The sequence below is a fragment of the Corvus hawaiiensis genome, chromosome 31, assembly GCF_020740725.1.
Source record: "Corvus hawaiiensis isolate bCorHaw1 chromosome 31, bCorHaw1.pri.cur, whole genome shotgun sequence".
NCBI classification, from domain to species: Eukaryota; Metazoa; Chordata; class Aves; order Passeriformes; family Corvidae; genus Corvus; species Corvus hawaiiensis.
In genome coordinates, this window is record NC_063243.1 from 276,758 (window position 1) to 301,422 (window position 24,665).

The following is a 24,665-nucleotide window of genomic DNA, read 5'->3' on the forward strand; positions in this document are numbered from 1 at the left end:
TTATTAGTCCCCGCTCTTCCCATATTTTTCCAAAAGTGTGCACAACCCCATAGGCATACTTAGAATCAGTGTATATTGTTCCTAACTTATTTTTTAATAATTGCAGTGCTCGTAACACGGCATAAAGCTCACAGGCTTGTGCGGACCAGGATCTATTCAATGGTCCTGATTCTATCACCTTAAACTCTTCCCCTCCTATTATTGCATAACCGGATACCCTTTTTCCATTGATTACTCGAGATGATCCATCTACAAACAATTTATCCCCTTCTTCTAATTCTTCCTCTTCAAGATCTGGTCTTATTTTAGTTTGCTCTTCTATGGTTAACAGGCAATCATGGGCCAATTTAGCTTCATCGGGCTCTCCATACAAAAACTGAGCAGGATTTTGTAGCGTTGTCACCTCCAGGGTTAATTTCGGGGAGTCTAATAGGATCCCCTCATACTTTAAGAGTCTGGCGTCAGTTATCCATTTGTCTGCTTTTTGTTGTAGAATTCCTCTAATATTATGAGGGGATAATACCCTTAGTTCTCCATTGAGGGTAATCTTGTTAGCCTCTTCTACCAGGAGAGCACAAGCTACTATTGCCTGCAGGCATGTGGGCCACCCTTTACTGACAGGATCTAACAATTTTGATAAGTACCCCACAGGTTTCTTTTTTCCAGCCCATTCTTGGGTTAGTACTCCATGGGCCGTTCCATTGTCAGCATTTATAAATAGATAGAAAGGTCTTTTTAAATCTGGTAGGCTCCGGACAGGGGCATTGACTAGATCATGCTGCAATACTCTTAGATGTTGGTCATCCTCCTCGCTCCACTTTATTAAACCCTCTTGGCTTAACTTATCATATGAGAACTTAACCTTGTTACTATAGTTCTCAATCCACTGTCTACAATACCCCACTAGACCCACTAACTGCCTCACTTGTCTTTTGTTCTTAGGGGGTGGTATGGACAGAATCCCTTTTACTCTTTCAGGGTCTATTTTCTTTTCTCCTTTACTCAGATAATGGCCTAAATATCTCACTTCCTCTTCCACAAATTGTAATTTTGCCTTAGATACTTTTAGTCCTTTAACACTGAGAAAATTCAATAGTCTGATGCTTTCTGCTCGTACTTTGTCCTCTGCTCCTCCTGCAATTAAAAGGTCATCTACATACTGAATGAGGACCACTCCTTCTCTAGTCTGATATTCTTGCAGGATTTGCTCTAAGGCTTGTCCAAATAAGTTCGGAGACTCTGTAAATCCCTGGGGGAGCACTGTCCATCTTAATTGCTGTCTCCTATGTGTTACTGGGTCTTCCCACTCAAAGGCAAAATAGTCTCTACTTTTCTCTCGTCTAGGGGGCATGCCCAAAATGCATCTTTAAGATCAATTACACTATAATACTGATTTTCGGGACCTAATCTGCTCAATAAGGTATAAGGGTTGGCCACTACCGGGAAGCGCGCTACTTTCTTTTATTTATTTCCCTTAGATCGTGAACTAGTCTGTATGACCCATCTGCCTTTCTTACTGGCAAGATAGGGGTGTTAAAAGGGGACATACAAGGTTCTAAAAGACCTTTACTCAGTAGCCTGTCAACTTTGGGTTTTAATCCCCTTTTTCCCTCTGGAGAAATGGGGTATTGTTTGACCCTTATTGGCACCTCAGGATCTTTAATGGTTACCGAGAAGGGAGGTATGTCGAGTCTTCCCACACTCTCTGGGGTGTACCATACTTCTGGATTAATCTTCTCTTCATCCTCCACTCTCAAGGGACAAAGTCTAACTTTTAATTCTTTATTCACTACTTCTACATTAATGCCTATCTCTATAATTAAGTCCCTTCCTAACAAATTATAATCAGCTTCTGGAACTAATAAAAGGCTCCCTATTCCCATTTTAGATCCTGGTTCTACTAATACATTCTTTATAATGGGGACCTCAAAGGGTTCCCCTTTTGCCCCAACCACTTGGGCAGTATCCCAGGAAATTTTGCACCCGGCGGGCAATACTTGTATCGTGGACCGTTCCGCTCCAGTGTCTACCAAAAACTCAAATTCTTGCTGCTGAGGACCTATCTTAATTTTTATCAAGGGCTCCTGATGTTTCCGTGCCCCCAGCAAATAGAGCCCCTGACCCCTCTAATCTTCTTTAAACATCCTCTCATCCTTCAGCCTTTTTCTGCAGTTTCTCTTAAAGTGCCCTCTATTTCCACAATAAAAACACACATTTACATCCTTTTTCTCTACTCGCGTGTCCCCTCCCCCATTTCTCTGGGGCATTTGACGCGGTCTGCGAGGAGGGGGAGGATCGTTTCCTCTTGTCTCCCTAACTGCCGCCACCATCATTTTTATTTGTTTCCTGTGATTCTCTTCATCCCTTCTAACATAACACTTTTTGTGCTTCTCTCAACAATTCATCTAAACCTCTATCTTGCCAATTTTCTAGTTTTTCCAGCTTTCTCCTGATATCTTCCCATGATTTAGCCACAAACTGTGTCTTTAACAATGCCTGTCCTAGTTGTGTTTCGGGGTCTAAACCCGAGTACATCTGCAGATTCTTTCTCAGGCGCTCTAACTACTCTGTGGGTGTCTCTTCCTTCTTTTGTCTTTCATTGAATGCTTTGTTAATATTCTGCCCTCTAGGCACTGCTTCTCTAATTCCTTGTATTATAATTATTCTCAGATCCTGCATGTGACCTCGGTCTGCCTGCTGCTGGTGATTCCAATTGGGATCCTGCAGAGGCCACTTAGTATCTGCTAAAGGTCCTTGCGCATGTTGTGCGTCCCATATTCGCATTCCTGCCCTCCTAATCATATTCTTTTCCTCGGCCGTAAAAAGAATATTTAATATGGCCTGTAACTCACCCCAAGTGTATATACTGGGCCCCAAAAACTGGTCTAACCTTTCTGCCACCCCCAGTGGATCTTCCAGGAGGTTCCCCATCTCCTTCTTGAATTCCCGTACATCATTAGAACTAAGGGGTATTGAGATGAATCCTATTGCGGGTTGAGGACCCGGGCCTCCCATGGGCATTTCCCTTAATGGGTATAAGTTATGTTGTCTGGCCCGGCCCCTAGTCATAGGTCCTTGTTCTTCCTCTTGGGGCTCGGGGTTACCTCCCACCCCCTGGGGCTCCCTTAGAGGCGCATTTGGGGGTTGGGGATCCTGAGGGAGTACATAGGGGGAGGGATCAAAGGGATGTCTTCTTCCTTATTCTTATCTTTCTTTCGCTTTCCTTCCTTAAGGGGAAACAGGAGCACTTCATCCTCAGGTGTTGCTGCCCAAACGCTAGCATAATTACTCTCTTCCTGACTAAAAGGAGTTTTTGTATTCACCCAGGTGTTAAGTTTCTGCTTTACCCATCCTTCAGATGATCCAAACATAGGCCAGAAAACACCCTGGGAAATTTCCTTCCCGCCCCATATTTCTATACAATAATGAATCATTTTAGCTTTATCCTTACCCCCTGTGCTAGGGTAATGTCTCCAATTATCTAACATAAACCCCAGTGGGCTATCTCTATGCACCGGGGGAAGTTTTATGGGTACGGAGGGCTTGCTTTTCCCCTGTCCCATCTTCTGAAGTGCCCTCAAGCGCGTCTGTGGTGCAGATTCACTCGCTTCCCCTGGTTCGTGGCTCACGCCCTCGCGGGCAATGAGAACCGCACTACTGAGGGTCCACACTCGCTTGGAGAATCCGAGCTGCCGGTTCCCCTCTCATGCACACACTCGCAGCACTCCAGGATACCTGACCTAGACCGAACGGATCCTTCCGCACAGATACTCAAGCGTCCTGCGTCTTCGTCCGGACCTTTGTGCACAAAATTTACAGGGTCTGCCAGCTTCCTTTGCCTAATGCCTTGAATTTAGGTTCGTCGGTGCAACCGAGGTAGGGATCGGGACCACCAGGGCCGCCGACAGATCGGCGGGGTGCCTCCCCGGTAGAGCCGTTACCCCGCCGTACAAGTTGCATCCGAGTCACAGCACCAATTTGTAATAAATTCTGAGACTCAATCTGCTAATTACAATTTTATTTATTAGCAGCAAGCAAGCAAGGCAAAAGCAATTACAGCGCTGGGCAGCAGGGGAGTCTCCGCTCCACCAACTGCCGCACCTTTCGCCAGTTCCAGTTCCTTCTTATACAGTCTCTTTTCCGGTTAACGTGTCTTTTTCATGGCATTCTGCGCATGTGTGACTTGTTGCTAGGGGGTCTTTTTTTCCTCCTGGTGGTCGCAGAATGAAGGTTAGTAGTCATCCTCCGGTGTCTTTTGGTTGACCTCTCCTTGTATGGTCATTATGCTCAAGGTCCTGGAACTAAAAGCTGATTAAGCAAGTACAGATAGGGATTAGGCAAGCACGTATTTGTCTCTGGCTCTTATCTAGGTATAGGCAGCTGGTTTCCTGCTACTTGATATTTAGTGAACAAAGCATCCTGTATCCTTCACAGGTTTTGGGGTTTTTTTGTGAAAGGAAGTCTCTAAAAGCCTCTCAATACTTCTATATAGCCTGGCATAGGCACTTTTCACAATTTTCACGGGCCACGGGTGAACTTTTCATCCCACCATGTACTCCAAATGGATCAAAGAGACAGACAGTTTGTGATATTACAGTTTCTTACCACGGCCTGCAGGAAGGTTTTTCAGCTACGCGCGAGAATCGCGGCACCGCCCTCTTTTCTCCCATCTCCATTTCCAGCTCCGTCCCACAGGACTCGCTTTCTCTTCTCTCTGACTCCGAAGCCGCCACCTTGAAGAGTGTTCTTGTTCGGGCTTTACGGTGGAGAAAGCCTCGCTCCCTTTGTGCTGCTGGCTGCGTGGTGTCCTCTTCAGTTCAGCGCGGAGTGTGCTGGCTGCAGACAGGAGGCTCCGCCGGCTCCCGCTGGCTCCGCCGGCCCCGCGTGGAGAGGAGAGGGACCCGCCGGTCCCAGGGAGCCGCGCTGGATGGGTTTAGCTGTGAGCAGTCCATGGCTGGCTTTAGCTGCCTGCGGCTCTGGGACAGTTCCCCCCCAGCAGTGACACAGGCTCTGTGCCGCGGCGTTGGGAAAGGAGGGGGTGCAGGGGCCCTGGCCCGGCGGGGCCCGGAGGCTCCAAGGCCGCCCCACCTTCAGCAGGAGAGCTGGAATAAAAGGAATTCCCGCCTTTCCGTGTGGTCTAAATATGGAAATTGTGAGAAGCATCATTAGTCTAAAAGACTGTCCATCAACTCAGGGTCAACCCACCACATCACCTCTAAACCAACCCCGCTACCAAAACCAGGCTGTGCAAGCCCAGTAGAGCCCCAAAACTGGGAACCCAGGTATCCAGGAGCTCAGCTGCACCCCCAAAATGGGGATGGAGATGTCCAGGGGCTCAGGTGTGCCCAAAAATGAGGCCCCAGCTGAGGGTGTTCTCTGCTTGGCTGAGCGCTGCCTGAGGGCTGGGGCTGCAGCAAGGGGGGACACCCTCCTCCAGCAGGGATGTCCCGAAAATGGGGGATCCCCACAAGCCCCTCACAACCCCCGGGGCTGAGCTGGCCCTGCCTGAATGCCGGGAGACACCAAAACCGCTCTGTCCCTGCCCTCTGCTACTGCACAGGGACAGTGATTTACCAAAATATGAATATCGATCTAATATCGATATTTACCTGAGACGGACAAAAACTCTCTAACAGTTTAAAGTTAGAAAGTGCATGTTTTATTTGGCACCAGGCACTGCGTGGGATGGCTCCCTAAGACACAGGCCCCAGTGCAAGCAAACATGATACCTTTTATTTCCAAATATTATGAATATCCAAAATACAAATGTATATTCATAACACTAACACCTCCCATTCTCCGCTTCGTATGGAAATGAGCTTAAATCTCATTAAGCATGTGTAGTGTGTGATCTGAATTGAGTCAGTGGTCTTGAATTGGGTCAGTGGTCCCAAAGAAAATGAAGTAACATCTTCCTCATTTTGACCTTTTTGCTTCTCTCAGTTTTAACAATTCTAATTACTTTAGTGACCTGTAAGTTTCCTCTTGCATGACTTTTGGATGGGCTCCTACAAAGGGAGGAAATTGGTAATTGTCTTTATTCTATACACCAACTTATCAATGTTTCTGCTCCTTATTCTAAGCACAGCTAAACAAACATGCAAATGACAGATCATCAGTTATTTGGTAATCAGTTACTAACACCTAAAACTCTATTTCAAGTCCAGCTCGCCTAACTATTTTGATTAACCCTCACTGGGCCCAAGCCTACAACTGAAATCCCAAGCCTATGACTAAAATCTTTGTTTCCTCTAAATCTATGTTTCAACAGGAAATGCAAGGAAAGGCCCAGTAGCTGAGAGAAGGAGCAGGAGAGATCCCGCCCCGGGCACCGGCACGGGCACAACAGAGCCAGCCTGGGCACACGGAGGGAATTTATTCCCAACCAAATCCCAGCAGCACAAGGGGAAGGCAAAGAAATCTCTCCAACACCTTCCCCCCACCCAGCGGGGATCACCCGGAACGGGGGTCACCAGGGCTCTGCCCCACGGGGGTCACTGGGGATCATCCAACGCCGATCCTCCCACGGGGGATGGAGCTGGAGCAGTGCACGAAGCTCTTCCCGCACTCAGGGCACTCGCAGGGCTTCCCTTAGCGGTGCCTCCGTTGGTGTTTGGTCAAGGTAAAACTCCTGGAGAAGCTCTTCCCACACTCGGGACACTTGTAGGGCCTCTCCCCGGTGTGGATGCGCCGGTGGATGATGAGGGTGTAGTTGCGTTTGAAGCCCTTCCTGCACTTGGGGCAGCGGAAGGGCCTCTCATCCGTGTGAATGCGCTGATGTACAAGGAGAATGGAGCTCCTGTGAAACCTCTTCCCACACTCAGAACACTTGTAGGGCCTCTCCCCAGTGTGGGTGCGCTGGTGTATCCGCAGGTCAGAGCTCCGGCTGAAGCTCTTCCAACAATCCAAGCACTCATAGGGCCGTTCCCTGGTGTGGACCACCCGGTGCTCCATCAGGTGGGAGCTGCTGGCAAAGCCCTTCCCACATTCCCCACACTCATAGGGCCTCTCCCCAGTGTGGATCCTCTGGTGCTGGATCAGGCTGGAGCTCCGGCTGAAGCCCTTCCCACATTCCCCACATTCATAGGGCCTCTCCCCAGTGTGGATGCGCTGATGGTTTCTCAGGCTGGAGCTCTGGCTCAAGCTCATCCCACATTCCAAGCACTTGTGGGGCTTCTCCCCACCCTGAGGCTTCTCCCCCAGCTCCGAGCTCCCCCTGGATCTCCGGCCGCCTTCCTGGCACAGGGGGGCTCTTTCCTCCTTGGATCTCTCTGGGCTGCGTTTGCAGCCCCTCCTCGTGCGGCATCTCCGGGGCTTTTCCTCCTCCTCCATCCGGCCACGCCTTGGGAATGACAAATCCTGGATTGGGGAAAAAACAAGGGGTGAGCGCCTTGGGCTGGGGATTCCTCCTGCCCAGGTCCATCACGGGGCATCTTGTGTCCATAAAAACCTCCAAAACACCAAGATTGAGCACAAAAGTCACACAAATACCAAGACACAGACCAAAAACTCCCAAAACATCAAGATTCAGATAAAGCACCCTCCAAAATATAAACTCATTCAGCCCCCACAAAAAAACCAAAGCACCAACATGGAGCCCAAGAAACCTCAGAAACACCAAGATTCACCCACGGGAAAATCGTGGATCCCCCTCCCTGATCACCGGCTGGATGGGGGGGGCAACGCTCCTGGGGCTGGGGGGAGGCTGCAGATACAGCGAGTGCTGGAACCTTGCGGTGCCTCCTCTTCCTGCTCCTCCTCCTCCGCCTCTATCCCTACTCTTCCTCACTCTCCTCTTCCTCACACTACTCCTTCTCCTGCAGAATCCCACCTGCTGCTCCCACGTCCATCCTTTCACCATTCTGGTCTCCAGCCCTGCTCCTCCAGCCTTTCTCCTCCTCCCCCCAGGCCCAGCACCCACCCCTGGCTCGCTCTGCCCCCCAGAGCTCTCGGATCCCACAGCACCAGCAGGGATGCAGCTGCGGCAGCTCGGGCTGCGGCAGCGCTGGGCTCTCGGCCGCTCCTGCCCGCACTCGGCCCCCGCCGCAGCCACTTCTGCCAGCACAGCACGGGCCGGCCCGGCCTTGGCGCTCCCCCCCTCCCACCTCCCCAAATTCCCCTCGCGGGGGGCGCCAAGGCCGGGCCACACGGGGGCTCCAGCTGGGGAGCGCCGGGCGCTGCGGCTCTGCCTGGCAACTGCTGACTCACCAGCGCCGCGCCTTCTGATTGGCTGAGCGCTGCCTGAGGGCCGCGCCTGCACCAAGGGGGGACACCCTGCTCCAGGGGGGATGGCCCGAAAACCGGGCACCCCCAGCCAAGGAACAACAGCAACGCCTCCCTACAAACACATGCTCTCAATCTGCTCGGACACAGCCACACCGACTTGGACACAAGCAAGTGACACCACAAACCATCAGCTCCACAAAATGGCACTGATTGACACACACTGCTGCTCAGCCAAGCTCCTGCTCAATTCCTCAACTTCCAGAACAACAACAAAGCCGGAACACAACCATGGACATCGTTTCCCATGCAAAAGGGGACAATGTGGAGGCAGTTTGCACATTCTCCCAGAGCTAATTAAGGACATGGACACCCAGCAGGGGTAAAAAGGGAAGTTGAGAAGGAGTCTCAGCAACAGGGGACGGATGGTGTTGGTGTGCTGGGAAGGGATTGGTTGAAGGGAGTGTGCAGGAATATGGTTAAGGCAAACAGCAGCAGGAGGAATCCATGTGGGAAGAAAGGAAAAGGAAGATGGAAAAGAGGAGGAAGAGAAAAAAGTGAGGACTGGGATGCTTTTCAGCACCATCTTATCCTCAGAATTTGCCAGCTGATCCAGATCTTTTGTAACCCTGGTCTCCAGGACAGGAAAACAAAGAAGTTCAGGATTTCAGGGGGTTTCTCTGTGGGGGGGAGCAGCAGGACAGGGCAGCACGGGCTGGGGGCCTGTGGGGAGCTGCGGGGCCCGGCCGGGGCTGTGGGGCAGCCGGGGCTCAGCGCCGGGCACTGCCTGACCCCAACACCCCCCGGGCAGGGCCGGCACTGGCCCCCGGGCCCCAGGAGGCTGCGGGATGTGGAAGGATCAGGATTTTCTTTCATCGATCTTGTTTGGGTCACTGGAGAAACGAATGATTGTGCAGAAAGCTCAGCAGCTGTCAGAGGATGAGCACCCACAGGCACTGAGGGGGCTGCAGGAGAGGCACAAGAAGCCCCTGCAGCACTTGGCCAGAAAGGCTCAGCAGGGGAATGCAAGAAGGGATGAGCAAAAGGCCAAGGTGAAGGCAAAGGCCATGGCAGAGTTTCTACAGCCCCCCAGGGATGAACCGCAGGGCCCAAGGGGGCCCCAGCACCCAGGGGACGGCGGCGGCCACAAGCACCTGGCACAGGCATTGCCCTCCTCGGCACGGCAGAGCCCACCCAAACAGCCCCTGCCAAGGAATCAGGGCTCCAGCTGCAGGCCACAAGGACACTGCAAGCACAGACAGCAGCACCCTCAGCACCAGCAAGTCCACCCCTGATGGACATGGATTGTCAGGGCTCTCAGAGCTCCCAGCACACCAGGGACCCACCGCACCAGAGCCCTTGAGAACATTCAGGGCGCCTCTGCATCGAGACGAGGCCGCTCCTGATGGACACAGGGGCCTCTCGATCCACTCCGAATCTGAGACCTAAGGGGGGAAATTGTCAAGAAGTTCTTTCATTATTCAGGCAATAAGTGGGAAAGATGAGCAGGGGTGTTTTATTCAACCACTATCAGTAGATGTGGGGGATGGGTTTGAAATGCATCAATTTCTGTTTGTTCCTAATTGTGATTGTAATTTACTGGGAAGGGATTTGGTGGCTGAAGTGGGAATGCAAATTCATATTGTCAAAGGAGATACAGAGGCTAATGCTGCTGTACCTTGGTGTCAAATGTCTGCCAAGGCCTCTGCTGAAGGGAACCCAGAAGTGTGGGCAGCCCTAGGGAAATAGGCAAAATTAGATATGGAGCCTCTCCAAATTCCTCTGAAGCATCCAGGACAAGTGGTGTCTAAAAGCAATACCCTGTTCCAAGGGAGGCAAGGGAGGGGTTACAGCCTCTTACTGAGTCCCTGCTAAAGGCAGCGCTTCTGGAGCCAGGCATCTCTCCCTACAACACTCCTCTCCTGCCAGCCAAGAAACCCCATCATGGACACCAGAAGGAAAGCACAAGTTTCAAGGCTTCAAAAGCAGATTAACTGAGCCTCCTGCCCTGGCCCTCCCAGAAAATACACTCAGACACGGGAACTCATTCTACAGGAAAGATCCTTCAGGCCGTTCTGGCTGCTTTAGGAACACAGTGGCACCTCCAAACCCCCTGGTAACCCCAGAGCTCAGGTCGGCTGGAAAGAATGAATGGGGAAATAAAGAAACACCTTCTGAAGCTGCTGAGAGAAACCAAGATGCCACGGCTACGGCTGCTGCCATTGGCTTTGGCACGAAGAAGAGCCAGACCCAGGGCAGATATTCAATTATCTCCCCTGGAATTGATGTTTCCAATTCCTCCCCCTGGAAATTCTCGACCTAGTGGGGGATGGAGATCAGGGATGTGTGTTTCAAGCAGTCTGTGGCCACAATCCTGTCTCTTGTGAAATCTCTTCCACAGGAAGCTCGGCTGGCACAGACCCTGCCTGGGGACTTTGCTGCCCACAACATCCAACCAGGACATCGGGTCCTGCCTGAGGAGCGCAAAGAAGCACCACTGGTGGCCAAGGGCGTGGCCCATTCCAAGTGTCCCCGAGCACAGAAACAGCCGCCAGCACAGCTGAACACGGGGGGACCCCTCACCCTCGCCTCAAGCTCTCTGAAGCCCCGCGGATTTGCACTCCCCGGCTGCAGGAGGACCATGCGAGGCCGCCACTGACCCTGCACAGAAGGGGCCGCAGCAGCAGCCAGGGCTCCACAGCGGGGGAAGCCCCGGGGGCTGCCCACAGATCCTCTGCTGGAATAGTCTGGCTGGGCACCTCCTCTGGCATCTCCAGGCACTGGGGGCCAATCCTCGCTGGCACCGGGCGACCTTCAGAGCTTTCTGTGCCTGCACTCGCCACAGCTGCTGCGCGAGACAGCGGGAGAATTCCACTCTGGCTCTCAGTTACACTCACACTCTGGGCTGGGCGGGATTCGATTGATGGAAAATATACCAAGTTCAGAATTGCTTTAAAATTTTATTTCTCTACTCAGGCTTGGTTTGCCTCTGCCTTGGCGAAAGGAATTTAAAGTGTTTGTTAAGGGATGTTACACCACTCAACAGAGATGAGCTTAACATCTCAACAGACTGGGAAGAGCCCAAAAGATACCCAAAAGATAACGCCCATCAACAAAACATCAACGCCCATCAGCAAACACCAAGGAACAGCTACCCCAGACACTGCCCCCGGCACAGCTGGAGACCCCTGCTCTGGAAAAGGCTGAGAAGGAAATCAAGGAGTGTGCACCTAATTAACATCAGAGGCCAAGCAATCCGGGGCCAATAGGAAACCAAATACTAAGAACTACCCAACTTGGAACCAATGAACATTAAACCGACGGATTTCTATGGGTTTAGACTGTATAAAGTTGAGGAAAAATCGAGTAAAACTCGTGTGCCATGGAATGATTTTCTCTGCACACCCGGGTTACGTGTCCATGAAATGATTTCTGTTGCACATCCTGGCCAGAATAAAGTAATGCCTTGATCCTCTAATACTAAAAAGGTTGTTGTAGAGTTTTTGTTCTTCCCACAGTTTCAGTGACAAGATTGCACCATTAGAATGTTTTTTTCTTAATAATACTACTTTGATATTGTCAGTTGGGTCTGGGCCAAACGTGTGAGAGTCAATTTTTAGTCCAAGGAGAAGAACCAAAAATCTTTATTGCTTTGGGGCTTATTTGTATACGTGTATGTGTGGCTGTTAGTGAAGGCAGAATTTCGGAATGGGTTTTTTAATGTTCACCTGTAGGTTGCATTTTGCAAAACTGGAAGAGCTTTAAAACTGACCCTTTAACTCACAAACAGTTAATAAAATATTTTTTAAAAAAAGGGGGGGAAAAAAGCCGCTTTTGCGGGGGGCACTTGTGAATAATTTGATGGCTGCCCTGGAGGAGAAGCTTCCTTCCAGGCAGCCAGCAGAGGAGCTTTAGAAATGCAAATTAACTCTGCTGCGGGAAGTGTGCACAATGTCCCAGGCTCTCCTTGCCTGCCACAGGAATTGGGCTGATTCCCTCTGCCCCTCACCCCAAGCTCTGCCTCCCTGCACTGACGGAATTTGCATCGCTAAAGGCAGAGCCCACACTGAGCATCTCTGACTCTGCAACAGAAATCCCTGAAGCTGCAAAGGAAAACAGCAAACGGAGAATGTTGGGAGAACTTCACTCACAAAAGCAGGGGGGAATCATCCCTCTCCCCACTCCAACATCTGCTGGCACTGTCTGTGTTATACAGGGTGGGTTTGACCACTGGGCTGCTTTTGCTGACACAAGGTCAGCGAAATCACTTGGGAATCCAAGGATGTGATGATTAATCACAGAAAAGCAGTCAATTGATGCTTCCCTGGCTGGAGAGAACGCCCAAAAATGGGGAAAAGATGAACGGCCACCAGAACAAATCCTACAACACCATGGAGCAGCCCCTGGGAACCCGAACAAATTCATACCAGGTGCCAGAGAACCCACTGATCATTTCAATGCATCATTAGATTACAAGCTGTCCTCCAAATCATAACCAAGCACACAGCTCCAGCTCCTGACCTTCTCACCCACCAATCCACTCCCATGAGCAGCGCCACATTTCACCCTGGGATGGCATCAGATTCTCTTCCAGCAGAAGGACCAGCAGGTTGTGGAAAATTAAATGACTCAAAGTGCTCTTGGCAAAGAGATGGCCAAGAAAAAGTGGTGAAACAGAGAACAAAGGAAATAAAACTTCACAGAGCCATGAATATCAGATGTTATACAAAGTGGGGGTGCACATTAAGGGGCACATGCAGCAGGCGGATCGGGAAGTCTGTACCTTCCAAGGACCTCAGCCACTGCGGAAAGGGACACGGAGATGCGGCCGGGCAAATCGGCATAAAAAGGAGGCTGCGTCCTCCAACACTTGGACAGACCCCACGGGAAATGCCCCGTGGCCTCTCCCTTTGTCCGGGAATAAAGTTACTTTTACACGACTCCTCCGGCTCCTCTGGGGACACAAACCTCTGGCCACGGGAACTTTCCCGCACACTGCCGGCCACGGGGCAGCCACCTCTGTCCTACCCACAGCAGCCGGGACGAGCCAGCGCTGCTCCGGCACCGGCTCCTGCCGAGGCAGCAGCGGGAAGGAGACCGCGGGCAGCCGCTCCCGCAGCGCCCTCACGCCAGGGCGAACACGGCGCCCACACGGCACAACGAACCCGCCACAGCCCCCTGCCGCCCCCTCCGCCCGCAGCCAGCCCCGAGCCCCGCCAGAACCGAGCGCGGCTCCCACCTGCGCTGGGGCCGCCTCCGAGCTCCGCCGCCGCCTCACCGGGCTCCGGCCGCCGCCGCCGCTCCCGGGCCCGCACAGACGCTCCGCCAATGGCGCCTCTGCTGCGCCACGGCCGCCCTGCCGGCGGCTCCGGGCCCGGGCTGCTCCCCGCTCCGACCAATCAGCGCGCCAGAACCACGACTGACGGCAGCACCGCCCAATCGGAGCGAGGGGCGGGCTCTGCACACGGCACGGAACCCCCTCCCTTTCCCCGCACTCCGCCATTTCTCGGAAACCTTGGCTGCGGGTTGTTTTTGGCGCTGGGCCCGGCCCGGGCCGGAGGCCACGGAGCCGCTGCTGCCCTGAACCGCCCGGAGCTCCGTGTGACCGGGAGCTGAATGCGCTGGGAACTGCGGGTGAGTCCGGGATGGAGCAGGGACCCACCTGCAGCCCCGGCAGGAGCCCGGGCCGGAGCAGGGGATGCCTGAGAGAGGCCCCGAGCCCGTGGGAAGCCCCTGCAGAGCCGTGGAAGTGGCTCCTGGCGGGACTCGTGAGCCCGTGGGGGATCCCCGCTGGAGCAGCCTGCTCCTGAGGGACTGTGTCCCGCGGCAGGGACCCCAGGCTGGAGCAGGACAAGGATTCCTGTCCCCGAGGGGGAGGCAGTGACATGACCTGACTGCGACCCCCATCCCCTGTGCCCCTGGGTGGGGAGGAGGGAGGGAATGGGGGATAAAGGGAAGCTCGGGAAGGAGGCAGAGGTCGGGGGAAGGTGTCACTTTTAGGACGCATTCCACTTTTCATTCTCCTGCTGTGATTTGTTTGATAATAAATCCAATTCATTTCCCCAAGCCGAGTCTGTTATTTCCGTGAGTGATCTTTCCCTACTCTTGTCCTGACCCTGCCGCCTTTCCTGGTGTGTTCTGTTCCCTGCCCAGGTTGAGGGGGGCAGTGACAGAGCGGGTTTGGTAGCCCCGGGCACCCAACCAGGCCCAGCCCAGCCCAGTAATCGCTGCAATAATTCACTCCAGCATTAACCAGCCGCAGGGAGGGTCCGGCTGCGCTCGCAGGCACTTACAGAAGTACCAACTGGGCAAAATGGGACACAGTGAGAGGAGGGACTTGATGCCAGTGGGTGAAATCTCCTTCCTCCGAGCTGGCAGGGAGTGGACGGAGGATCAAGGCTGGAGACGTGGAAGGCAGCAGGGATGGCCGTGGGCCAGCTGTGGATTTTGCTTTCCAGGTCATTAAACTGAAAGGAAGCAGCACAAAATCTGTCATGGAAAAGAGAGGAGAGAGAGCAGGTGGCGGTGGGGATCGCTGCCAGTGTGGACTCGGCTCATCCACGTGCATTGCAAACGCTGACAGACACCGAGCCCCGACAGACGCCCATCACTGACTCTGTCGTACCCCGATGGATCCGACGGGGGCTGGAAGCTCCATCCAGCAGCTCGGCGCCTGCTCCGCTCTCACGTCTCCAACCCTGGGATGGTCCGTGGGGTCTGGAATCATCTCCATTCTGGGCTGCAGAGCTGCTGCTTGGAGGTCTTGGGGGATCCTTAAGCCCCTCGTGCTGCTCCGAGCTCCCGAGGGCTCCCCGAGGGTTTCTAGGCTTGAACCCCTCTCCAGATCTGTTGTTTGGGTTTAACAACAAACTCTACAGCAACGCCGTGCCCCGTGGCAGCAGCCGGTGCCGGGACAGCCCCGGGAGCCGGGCTAATGCCCGGCCGTGCCCAGGAGGGACCGAGGGCAGGGGAGTTCAGGAGGAGCCCCCGGGCCCCTCGCTGCGGGCGGCGGGAACGGCCCGAAAGAGCGGGGGCTGCGAGGGCTCCGGGGCTGAGGAGGCTGCGGGAGCTGCTCGCCCCGGCGGGGGAACGTTCGAGCCGGCCCCGGGCGGGTTGAGCTCGGGCCGGTGACGCTGCGAGACCCGAGAGGGCAGGGAAGAGAAGAACGGGCCAGCGCCCGATGGGCAGCTTTTGCCGTCACTCCTCGTCCGTCGCTGGCCGGAACGGAGCAGAGGAGAGCTGGTTTAAGGGGACGGCAACCACGGCGGAGCCGCGAGTGAGTTCAGCGCTCGGTTCTGGCGGGGCTCGGGGCTGGCTGCGGGCGGAGGGGGCGGCAGGGGGCTGTGGCGGGTTCGTTGTGCCGTGTGGGCGCCGTGTTCGCCCTGGCGTGAGGGCGCTGCGGGAGCGGCTGCCCGCGGTCTCCTTCCCGCTGCTGCCTCGGCAGGAGTGATGAGCGGGAAAGACTCCGCTACTGGAATAAGTAGTACAGTGGGTGTGTTTATTCCAGCGCTGGGACGCACGGGGGATCGCTCCTCCAAAGCCATGCGTGCCGACAGCTGCGTTCAGCTCGGTATTTATCGGGTTACAAGTTCCATATTCATTGACTTTCCCAATCCGTCTATACATATTCATCACCTAGCCCCGCCCAGCCTCGCTTCATATTACAATGAGCCCAAAAGTCATTTACATCCGCGTTGCGCTTGCACAGCGTTCTCTGGTGGTCGTGGGCAGGGGTCTCTGAGATGAAATAAGAGTCTTCCTCAGATGAAGTAAAGGGTCTTCCTCATCCTGAACTTTTCACCTTTCCTCCCTGCGCGTGCTCTTTATTTCCCTGGTCTAAGTCCAAACTTCAAGACTGGTTTGAGTTAGTTTTAGGTTAAAACCAGGATATTTGGTCAAGATTCCTTCCCCTTTATCAATGGTCTCATATCTTCTCATCCTGCTTTGGTAGGCACAATAAGTGTTGGGCAATCTGTATGCATTGCTCCTAACAAAGCAGTTCTTAGTAAATCATTTAATCTCTGCTTCCCCATCCCCCTGATTCAGGAGCACGGTGCCAATAATGCCAAGGTTGTGGTTCAATCCCCACCTGGGCCGTTCCCTTAAGAGCTGGACTCGGTGACCCTCGTGGGTCCCGTCCAACTCAGAGGATTCTGTGATTCTGTGAAGTGGCCTTGTGTGACCCCCGGCACTGTTACGGTGCCAGTGCTGCTGCTACTGTTGGCTTTCTTATTATTTTATGAATTTTTGTCATGGGTAAGGCACAGCATTATTGTATTCCATTTCTGTGCCCAAAATATGTTACTTTTAGGATCGGCACCGTGCCAGAACGGGAATGTCCGGGCAGGTGGGGATGGAGCTGTTCCCTTTGTAAGCAGAGCCCAGAAGCTGAGAGCTTTGTGTCTGTCCTGGCAGCGTCTGCTGGAGGTGGAGGCTCTGCTTTGGGGGAAGTTGCTTTGGGCTCGGTTACAGCAGCCACACGAGCACAGCTCCTCTGTGGCCACCAGGCTGCAGGAAGGGCACAGGCGGGGAAGGGCGGGACTGAGCCGGCACCGCCCTCCTGAGCCTGGGGCTCCCGCAGGGCCGGGACCAGCCGGGGCCTCTCATCGGGGTCCTTCCAGCCGGCCTTCGCCGTGGTTGTAAAACTGTTCCTGAGGCTCCTGCGGAAGGGTTTTTCAGCACTGCTGATGCCTCGGGAGCAAGGTGCTGGTTGCACTGAGCGGGGAGGTGCCGGCTGTGGGCTGGAGGAGAGGGAATTCTGCTCCGTTCCCGGGGTTGTGAATGAAGCCCTGGATCCCCAGGCCGCATCAGGAACCGGGGTCATCCAGAAAAGAACCCTTGGAGGATTTCTGGGTGAGTGCAGGGCCAGCGCTGTGGCCTGTGGGGAGGGGCAGTGTCAGCCCAGGAGCCCAGGGCCGGCAGGGCTGTGGCTGTTCCCAGGGCTCTGGGAGAGGCCTCGTGGTTTGCAGTGGCCGGGCCCAACGCCCCCGGCTGCCCCCAGCCCTGGGCAGTTCTCCTGCCACAGCCTGGCCCCTGGCCCCTGGCCCTGGCCAGTGCCTCCAGTGGCTCTTTCCCGCTCCAGGTGAGTGGTTCAGATCCCATCCCTGTCACGCTGCTGGTTCTGCTGCTCCTGCTCCTGGCTTTGGGGGCGGCCTTGGCTGTGCAGTCAGGTAAGGGAGGGGCAGCTGCCTCGGCCCAGCCCCTCGGGGCAGAGCGGGGTCTCCGCTCCCTGTGCAGGGCGATCCTCGGACCTTCTCCCCTTCGCTGTCCAGCAGGAAGCTGTGGTAAAACTCCAGTTACCCCAGTTGCACCTGTGGCTCCGGTGCTGCTGGCCTGTCCCAAGGGCTGGGTCGGGTACCGCGGGGTCTGCGACTTCCTCTCGAGGGATCAGGGGACCTGGGGTCAGGGTCAGGCTCGGTGCTCCAAGCTCGGGGCCTCCCTGGCTGTGCTCAAGGATGAGGAAATGGTGAGTGAGGGGCCATGGGGGCTGTGGGGTGGCAGAGGGGAGCCTGGGGGGCTCCTGGGCCGGGCTCGGTGCTCGTGGGGCCGGGGGTGCAGCCCTGCCCCGGGGCCTCGCAGGGAAGGAGCCCCGGGGTGCGGGGCAGCCCTGGGCGTGTGTCCCCCCGAGGGGCCGGGGCAGCTCCCACTGCCGCTCCTCTCTCCTTCCCAGGAGTTCCCCTTCCCCTCTGTGGGAGCGCACATCCCTGCCTCGGGCTGCGCAAACGGGGCCAGGGGCTGCCCCGGGGGGACGGCAGCAGCTTCAACTCCTCGTGAGTGCCGGGGAGCCGGGCAGGGCCTGGGGGGCACGGGGGCACAACGTGTCCCCCTGTGCTGCCAGCGCTGCCTCTGCTCCTCCTTGCAGGGTCGAGGTCCTGGGCGATGCAGAGTGTGCGTTCCTTGGAGAGGGTGAACTCAGGAGCGGGACCTGCTCAAATCCGCGGCCGTATCTCTGCAGCAGGGCCCAAACTGCCCCGTGACAGGGGATGCAGACAGGACCTTCTCCCTGCTGGGCAGGCTCAGCTTCGCCTCTTCCCCCCCAGCACGGGGATGTCCTTCCTCAGCCGCAGCATCTGCCTTGCACTGGCTCTCAGGGTCACCTCAGTGCCACTTTGCAGGGTCACCTCGGTGCCTGGTCTCCAGGAGATGAAGCTGCAGGAAGAGGAGATGATGTGGAAGCTGATGTGTGGCTGCCTGGGCTGCGGCTGGGGGTTTCTTGCTTCTTCTTGAACCATCCCAGAACTGATCCTGTTTCTGTAACGCCATGTATTTATAGAGTAACCCTGTAGATGGATGGATAGATATAGATAGATATGGATACAGATGAATATAGGTGTAAAACCTGGGCTTCCACAGGAATGTGCCCTTGGTTGGGGCACGCTGCCAGTGATGCCAAGGTTGTGATTTGACCCCACGGGGGCCATTCCCTTTAGAGTTGGACTCCACGATCCTTGTGGGTTCCTTCCAGCTCAGAGGAGTCTGTGAGTCTATGAAATGGCCTTGTGTGACCCCCACCAGCACTCACAGGGCCAATGTTGTTGTTGTGGTTGTTCACCCAGTTTTCTGTTACTTTTGCATGAAATGCTTGTGAAGTGCCCTCGCTGTCCCTTGTGTCCCCTGGGCACCGACAGCCCCGGCCCTTGCCCTGCTCCCCCTCCCACGTTCCATCCCGGCTGGCGGAGCCTTGGAGGGGTCGTGGGGCCGTGGGGCTGCCCCGGGGGCTGCGCCCCGAGCCGGGGCCCCTTCCCAGTGCTCCCAGTCTGCCCATCCAGCCTGGAGCAGCCAGCGAGGGCTTCAGCTGGGGCGGCAGAGAGGCGCTGCTGGGGGGTCCCACCTCTGCTTGGTTTGGGTTGTCCTTCCTAAGCTGGGGAAAAACGACTTTGGGAGTTTTCTACCAAAAATCTCCTCTCCTCCTGCACTCTGCCCAAGGGGTTTGGGGCCATTTTCCCTTTTTGGAGGAAATCAAAGCAATGCACAGAGCCCTGGCAGGACAGGGCAACCCTGCAGCCCCTGAGCCTGTGCTGGCCTGTGCATAGTAGAGGAGCAAAGCAGCTCAGGGATAATTAAACAGCGATTAAGTAATAATTACTTAGCCAAATAAATTGCTCTGAATTAGGGGGTAGGAGAAATGAGGTCCCAGGGCTTCCCGCTGAGCTGGTGCCACTCCACACCCAGGGCTGGGAAAGCCTGGGCTGGGAGCTCCACAGAACAATTTGTGTCTATTTTTGGATACCTCTGGCTTTTCGTTGATCAACTCTCAACGTTTTATTTCTCCTTCAATGATATTTTATTGATTCTCACCTCTCAGAGATCAGGACCAACCTCCTGATCTTTTCAGCATTTTACGGGGTGAGGAGGGGTTTTTCTCTTGCAGTAGCTCCTGCCACAGCTCCTTCTCCTTTCCCCTGTGGGGAGCTGCCCCATATCCCGATTTTCCTTCCTCTGGAGACAAAATCCCACCACCCCCCAGCCCCTCGGTGTCCCTCCCCGGGGTGTCAGGGCTGCGGTGGGGGCAGGAAGCTCCGGTCCCGCTGCCACTCACCCCCCACCCCGGGCCAGCGCTCAGAGGTGCCGTGGCTTCGTGTCCCCTCCTGTGTGTCCCCACCCCGCGTCCCCACCCCGCGTCCCCAGCCTGTGCCCCCGGCTCCGCCGAGCCATGGAGGGCGAGGAGGGCTACACGGTCTTAGCCCGAGGGGCGAGCGGGGGCTGCGGGGAGCCCCCCACCCCTGCAGGGTGCAGGCACTGGGGGTCGTGTCCGCTGGACCCCCCCGATTGGTGGGGGACAGGAACTGGCGGGGGGTGGGTGCGGGGCTGGGATCCCGGCGGGGCTTTTGTGTTTGAGTTTCCTTGGTGCGCCGGGCACCGCTTCACTGCGGCTCAATTGAACGGGATGAATTCCTCAATTAATGCCCCCCAGCATTCCCCCGCGCAGGATTCCTCCCCGTGGGATACTTCCCTCGGGATTCCTCCCCCGGCATTCCTTCCCCCGGGATTCCTCCCCCAGGATCCCTTCCCTCGGGATTCCTCCCCCCGGGATTCCTTCCCCCGGGATTCCTCCCCCATGATTCCTCCCTCGGGATTCCTTCCCCCGGGATTCCTTCACTCGGGATTCCTTCCCCCGGGATTCCTCCCCCACGATTCCTCCCCCGGGATTCCTTCCCCCGGGATTCCTCCCCCGGCATTCCTTCCCCCGGGATTCCTCCCCCACGATTCCTCCCTCGGGAATTCTCCCCCGGGATTCCCTGCCCTGGGAACCGGGTGTGCTCACGTTCGCACTCGCTGCCGCGGGGTTAAACACCGGCTGCTCTCCCACCTCCCTCCTCCTCCTCTCCGTGCGGCCGCTTCGGCCCAGCCCTGCCGGGATCAAAGCTCGGCTTTGCAGGAAGACTTTTAAGCCCTGGCATCGCCCAGCGCGGCCCTTTGAGCCTCATCCCTGCGTGGAGAGGCTGAACTGGGAAAACTGAGCTCCACACCAAACGTGATTTCCAGGGGCTGGTTCTTCCAAAGGGTCCGTGCTCGGAGCAAAAGCCCCAAATCTGCCCCAATTCCGCTGCTCGAAGGAGAGCTGGGATGCTGAAGGGCTGTTGGTGCCTTCAGACACCCTGATCCGAGTCTCGATGCTCCTGGTCCATCTTCCCTGCGCTTGTGGGGGTTCCTGCTTTGTTTCCTTCCACTGCTCCTTGTGCCCCGTGCTTTTTCCTGCTGGCTCCAGTTTCGGTTTCCTTATGGAGAAAATCCAGTGGGAGAATCAGAACTGTTGAGGTTGGAAAAGACCTCGAAGATCACAAAGTCCAGCCACTGACTAAAATATTGGATTCCTGCGGCTGGGAAAATCCACCAACGTTTGAACCCTGGGGGCTGCCGGGCTCGGAGCTGCTTTTGGGGACAAACAGCCCAAATCTGCAGAGTTCCGGCCCGCTGGGTGCAGGGCTGGGCGATCTCCGGTCACCTCTGTCCCCTGCAGCTCCGGGCTGTCCTCGGTGGCACCGCGTGGCGCTCGGGGCCGGCTGGACCGGGAATCTCCTGCTCGGAGAGGCCGCGGTGGCGCTGGGGCTGCTCGTGTGAGTGCGGCCATGGGGACACAGGGACAGCCCCGACAGCTGTGGGGGGACTCGTGCGGGGGAACAATCTCCCAGCTGTGGCACGACAGGGTTTGGGAGGCCCGGGCCGAGCTCGGGGCCACCCAGAGCCCCGATAAAACGAGCCCCGTGCCCAGTGCTGGCACCCCCAGCACCCCCAAACCACCCGGGCAGGCGGGAGGGAGACTCCAATGTCTGCTGGATCTTGGGGAGACCCCTTAGAGGGGCAGAGCTGGGGGAAAATCCCCCCAAATAAACTGCTGCGACTGTCCCCGTGGTGGGCAGGGGGTGCTGAGCAGCCCCTCAGCCTGGGGCCGGGCCCCTCTGGGCCGCACAGCTCGGGGGGCACAGCTCGGAGTGCCGGAGGGGGAGCAGAGGCTCCGGTGCTCTCTGGGCTCCCGCTGCGATGTCACCTGAGATACGGTGACACCTCGGAGGGGCCACATCCTGTCAGCAGCGTGAAGCTGCAGTGGAGGGCGGGGGGGCAGCTCCGGGCGCTGGGGCAGCTCAGGGGTGCAGAGCCCGGCCCCCAGAAGGAGACGGGCTGGGGTCTGCTCTGGGTTGGGAGCTCGAGGTCAGTTCTCGCCCCTCACAAGCTGCTCAGGCCAAAGCTTGGGGTGAGCTGGGATGAGGGGAGGGCTGAGGGGAGGGGTCTGACCTCCCGCTTTATGTCAGAATCCACCCTGGGGCCGCGTGCAGGTGGATCTCGGTGGGCAGCGTGCTGGGGGAGCCAGGTCCTGCTCCCTGCTCAGCCTTCCTTCCTCTGCAGCTCTCCACCAGCAGCCTTTTGGGGTTTGCTGGGTGCCGTGGTGGGGTTCAGTTGCCTCCCAAAGCCCCCCCAGAGTGGTGTGATATGGGGGGGACACACGGGGGGGGACACACGGGGGGGGACACACGGGGGTCCCCATTCCCAATCCATCCCCAGGTTCTGCCCCCACCAATCTCAGCCCCCCAGGTCCCTCCCCACTGCTCCCCAATAAACGGGACCGGGGCGAACTGGGAAGCTTTACTGGGAACACTGGAAGCAGCCAGGTGGGGGCAGAGTGACAGCGGGGCTGGGGGGGACACACGACCCCCCCAAAATCAGCGCGGGGATGGAGCGGGGGGTCCCGGCCGGGCCCGAGGCCACGGGGAGGGGCTGCGGCCGCCGGCAGCTCAGGAGCTCTGTGAGCAGAGAAAAGGGGGTGACACCCCCGAGTAGGGCGGGGTTTCCTCCGGCCAGCGGCGCTCGGATTCAAAAAGGGCTCTGGGGAGCGCGGGGAACAGGAGCTGTGGCAGTCTCCGAGGGCAGGGCTGCGGGTGTTCTCCTGCCCGTGGAGTTTTGAGTTTGTTTTTGTGTTGAGATTTGGTTGGTTGGGTTTTTTCAGCAATGGTCCTCACACGATCAAAAGCTCCAGCCAGTAAAAGTGTACCCAGGCAAACAGAACCCTCCCAGAAGGACGCGTCTGTCCAGCCCCCTTCCTGTGAGGAGTGTTTGAGCCTGGCAGTAGCACCGGGGGACACTGTCAAAGAGTCTGCCTGAGGTGTGAGCAGTGAACGAACTCCTTTCCCTGGTGGCCGAGCTTAAGGAGGAAGTGGAAAGACTAAGGAGCATTAGAGAAAGGGAAAGGGAAATAGACTGGTGGAGTTTCACGCTTCCAGCCCTGAGAGAAGCCCCCCAGCAGTCAGAGCACTCCCGGGCCTCTCAGCATCAGGCTGAGGGAGGAGACCTGGGGGATGAAGGGGAGTGGAAATGGGTTCCTACTCGGGGAGGCAATAAAAATTCCTCCTGACCCCCATCACCTCCCCAGGTGCCACAGTCTTCCTCGCTTTGCACTTTGCACCTTTCTTTCCTAGGCAGGCGCAGTCTCTTGTTGGCTGCTTCAGCAGTTTCTCACTCAGGTCTCAGCAAGTTTGTTTCTCATTTCTGCAACTTTTGTTCCCCATTTCTTGCCAAGTTACATTCTGTGCCTTAAGCTTGTGGCCAATATTTGCTAACTTTTACCCTGTATCTTATATTTGCACAGGTACAATGATTTGAACCGTTTCAACTGGAACGGGCACACCAGACCCAGCCTGGGCACACGGAGGGAATTTATTCCCAACCAAATCCCAGCAGCACAAGGAGAAGGCAAAGAAATCTCTCCACCACCTTCCCCCCACCCAGCGGGGATCACCCGGAACGGGGGTCACCAGGGCTCTGCCCCACGGGGGTCACTGGGGATCATCCAACGCCGATCCTCCCACGGGGGATGGAGCTGGAGCAGCGCACGAAGCTCTTCCCGCACTCGGGGCACTCGCAGGGCTTCCCTTAGCGGTGCCTCCGGTGGTGTTGGGTCAAGTTAGAGCTGCTGGAGAAGCTCTTCCCACACTGGGGACACTCGTAGGGCCTCTCCCCGGTGTGGATGCGCTGGTGGCTGATGAGGTTGGAGTTGCGTTTGAAGCCCTTCCCGCAGTCGGGGCAGCGGAAGGGCCTCTCATCCGTGTGAATGCGCTGATGTTCGAGGAGCTGGGAGCTGGTCAGAAACCTCTTCCCACACTCAGAACACTCGTAGGGCCTCTCCCCAGTGTGGGTGCGCTGGTGTACTCTCAGGGTGGAGCTGTGCCTGAAGCTCTTCCAACAATCCAAGCACTCATAGGGCCGTTCCCCGGTGTGGACCACCTGGTGCCGGATCAGGTGGGAGATGCTGGAGAAGCCCTTCCCACATTCCCCACACTCATAGGGCCTCTCCCCAGTGTGGATCCTCTGGTGCCGGATCAGGCTGGAGCTCCACCTGAAGCCCATCCCACATTCCAAGCCCTTGTGGGGCTTCTCCCCACCCTGAGGCTTCTCCCCCAGCTCCGAGCTCCCCCTGGATCTCCGGCCGCCTTCCCGGCACAGGGGGGCTCTTTCCTCCTTGGATCTCTCTGGGCTGCGTTTGCAGCCCCTCCTCGTGCGGCATCTCCGGGGCTTTTCCTCCTCCTCCATCCAGCCACACCTTGGGAATGACAAATCCTGGTTTGGGGGGAGAAACAAGGGGTGAGCGCCTTCGGCTTGTGGTTCCTCCTGCCCAAGGCCATCACGGGGCATCTTGTGTCTGTTAAAACCTCCAAAACACCAAGATTCAGACCAAAAGTCCCACAAACATCAAGACACAGACCCAAAACTCCCAAAACATCAAGATTCAGACAAAACTCTCTCCAAAATATAAACACATTCAGCCCCCACAAAAAAAATCAAAGCACCAGCATGGAGCCCAAGAAACCTCAGAAACACCAAGATTCACCCACGGGAAAATCGTGGATCCCCCTCCCTGATCACCTGCTGGATGGGGGGGCAACGCTCCTGGGGCTGGGAGGCTGCAGATACAGCGAGTGCTGGAACCTTGCGGTGCCTCCTCTTCCTGC

At 56.3% G+C, this 24,665-nt stretch overlaps 2 protein-coding genes across 4 annotated transcripts in view; one reads left to right on the forward strand and one right to left on the reverse strand.

Annotated features, from left to right (window-relative positions):
- Positions 1 to 24,063, reverse strand: part of LOC125318698 (zinc finger protein 208-like) — a 123,306-nt gene extending 99,243 nt beyond the window's left edge. Inside the window, exons 1-3 of the mRNA XM_048289641.1 lie at positions 23,617 to 24,063; positions 9,570 to 9,668; positions 6,597 to 7,164 (exon numbers count right to left, since the gene is read on the reverse strand). Coding sequence (XP_048145598.1) covers positions 6,597 to 7,164; positions 9,570 to 9,668; positions 23,617 to 24,063 — 1,114 coding nt within the window. The remainder of the gene's footprint in view (positions 1 to 6,596; positions 7,165 to 9,569; positions 9,669 to 23,616) is intronic.
- On the forward strand, positions 13,471 to 19,208 carry LOC125318793. Of its 3 annotated transcripts, XM_048289726.1 has the most exons (6): positions 13,471 to 13,857; positions 14,682 to 15,499; positions 17,306 to 17,393; positions 17,499 to 17,689; positions 17,894 to 17,993; positions 18,086 to 19,208. In XM_048289726.1, exons 2-6 carry the CDS (start codon positions 15,404 to 15,406, stop codon positions 18,448 to 18,450), a joined length of 840 nt encoding a protein of 279 aa, XP_048145683.1. In that variant the 5' UTR covers positions 13,471 to 13,857; positions 14,682 to 15,403; the 3' UTR covers positions 18,451 to 19,208. The 3 variants fall into 3 exon arrangements, with proteins under 3 accessions (XP_048145683.1, XP_048145681.1, XP_048145682.1); XM_048289724.1 differs by having other exon boundaries at positions 17,306 to 17,689; XM_048289725.1 differs by lacking the exon at positions 13,471 to 13,857 and adding an exon at positions 16,805 to 17,076 and having other exon boundaries at positions 15,418 to 15,499; positions 17,306 to 17,689; positions 18,086 to 19,207.
- Positions 24,064 to 24,665: the final 602 nt, after the last annotated feature.

What these genes read in the sequence shown, in the direction of transcription:
- LOC125318793 (XM_048289724.1), top strand. Translation starts at nt 15,404, where the DNA reads ATGGGCAGCTTTTGCCGTCACTCCTCGTCCGTCGCTGGCCGGAACGGA. An exon ending in TGCTCAAGGATGAGGAAATG is followed by an intron (nt 17,690 to 17,893) that starts GTGAGTGAGGGG and finishes TCTCCTTCCCAG; the next exon opens with GAGTTCCCCTTCCCCTCTGT. An exon ending in GGCAGCAGCTTCAACTCCTC is followed by an intron (nt 17,994 to 18,085) that starts GTGAGTGCCGGG and finishes TCCTCCTTGCAG; the next exon opens with GGTCGAGGTCCTGGGCGATG.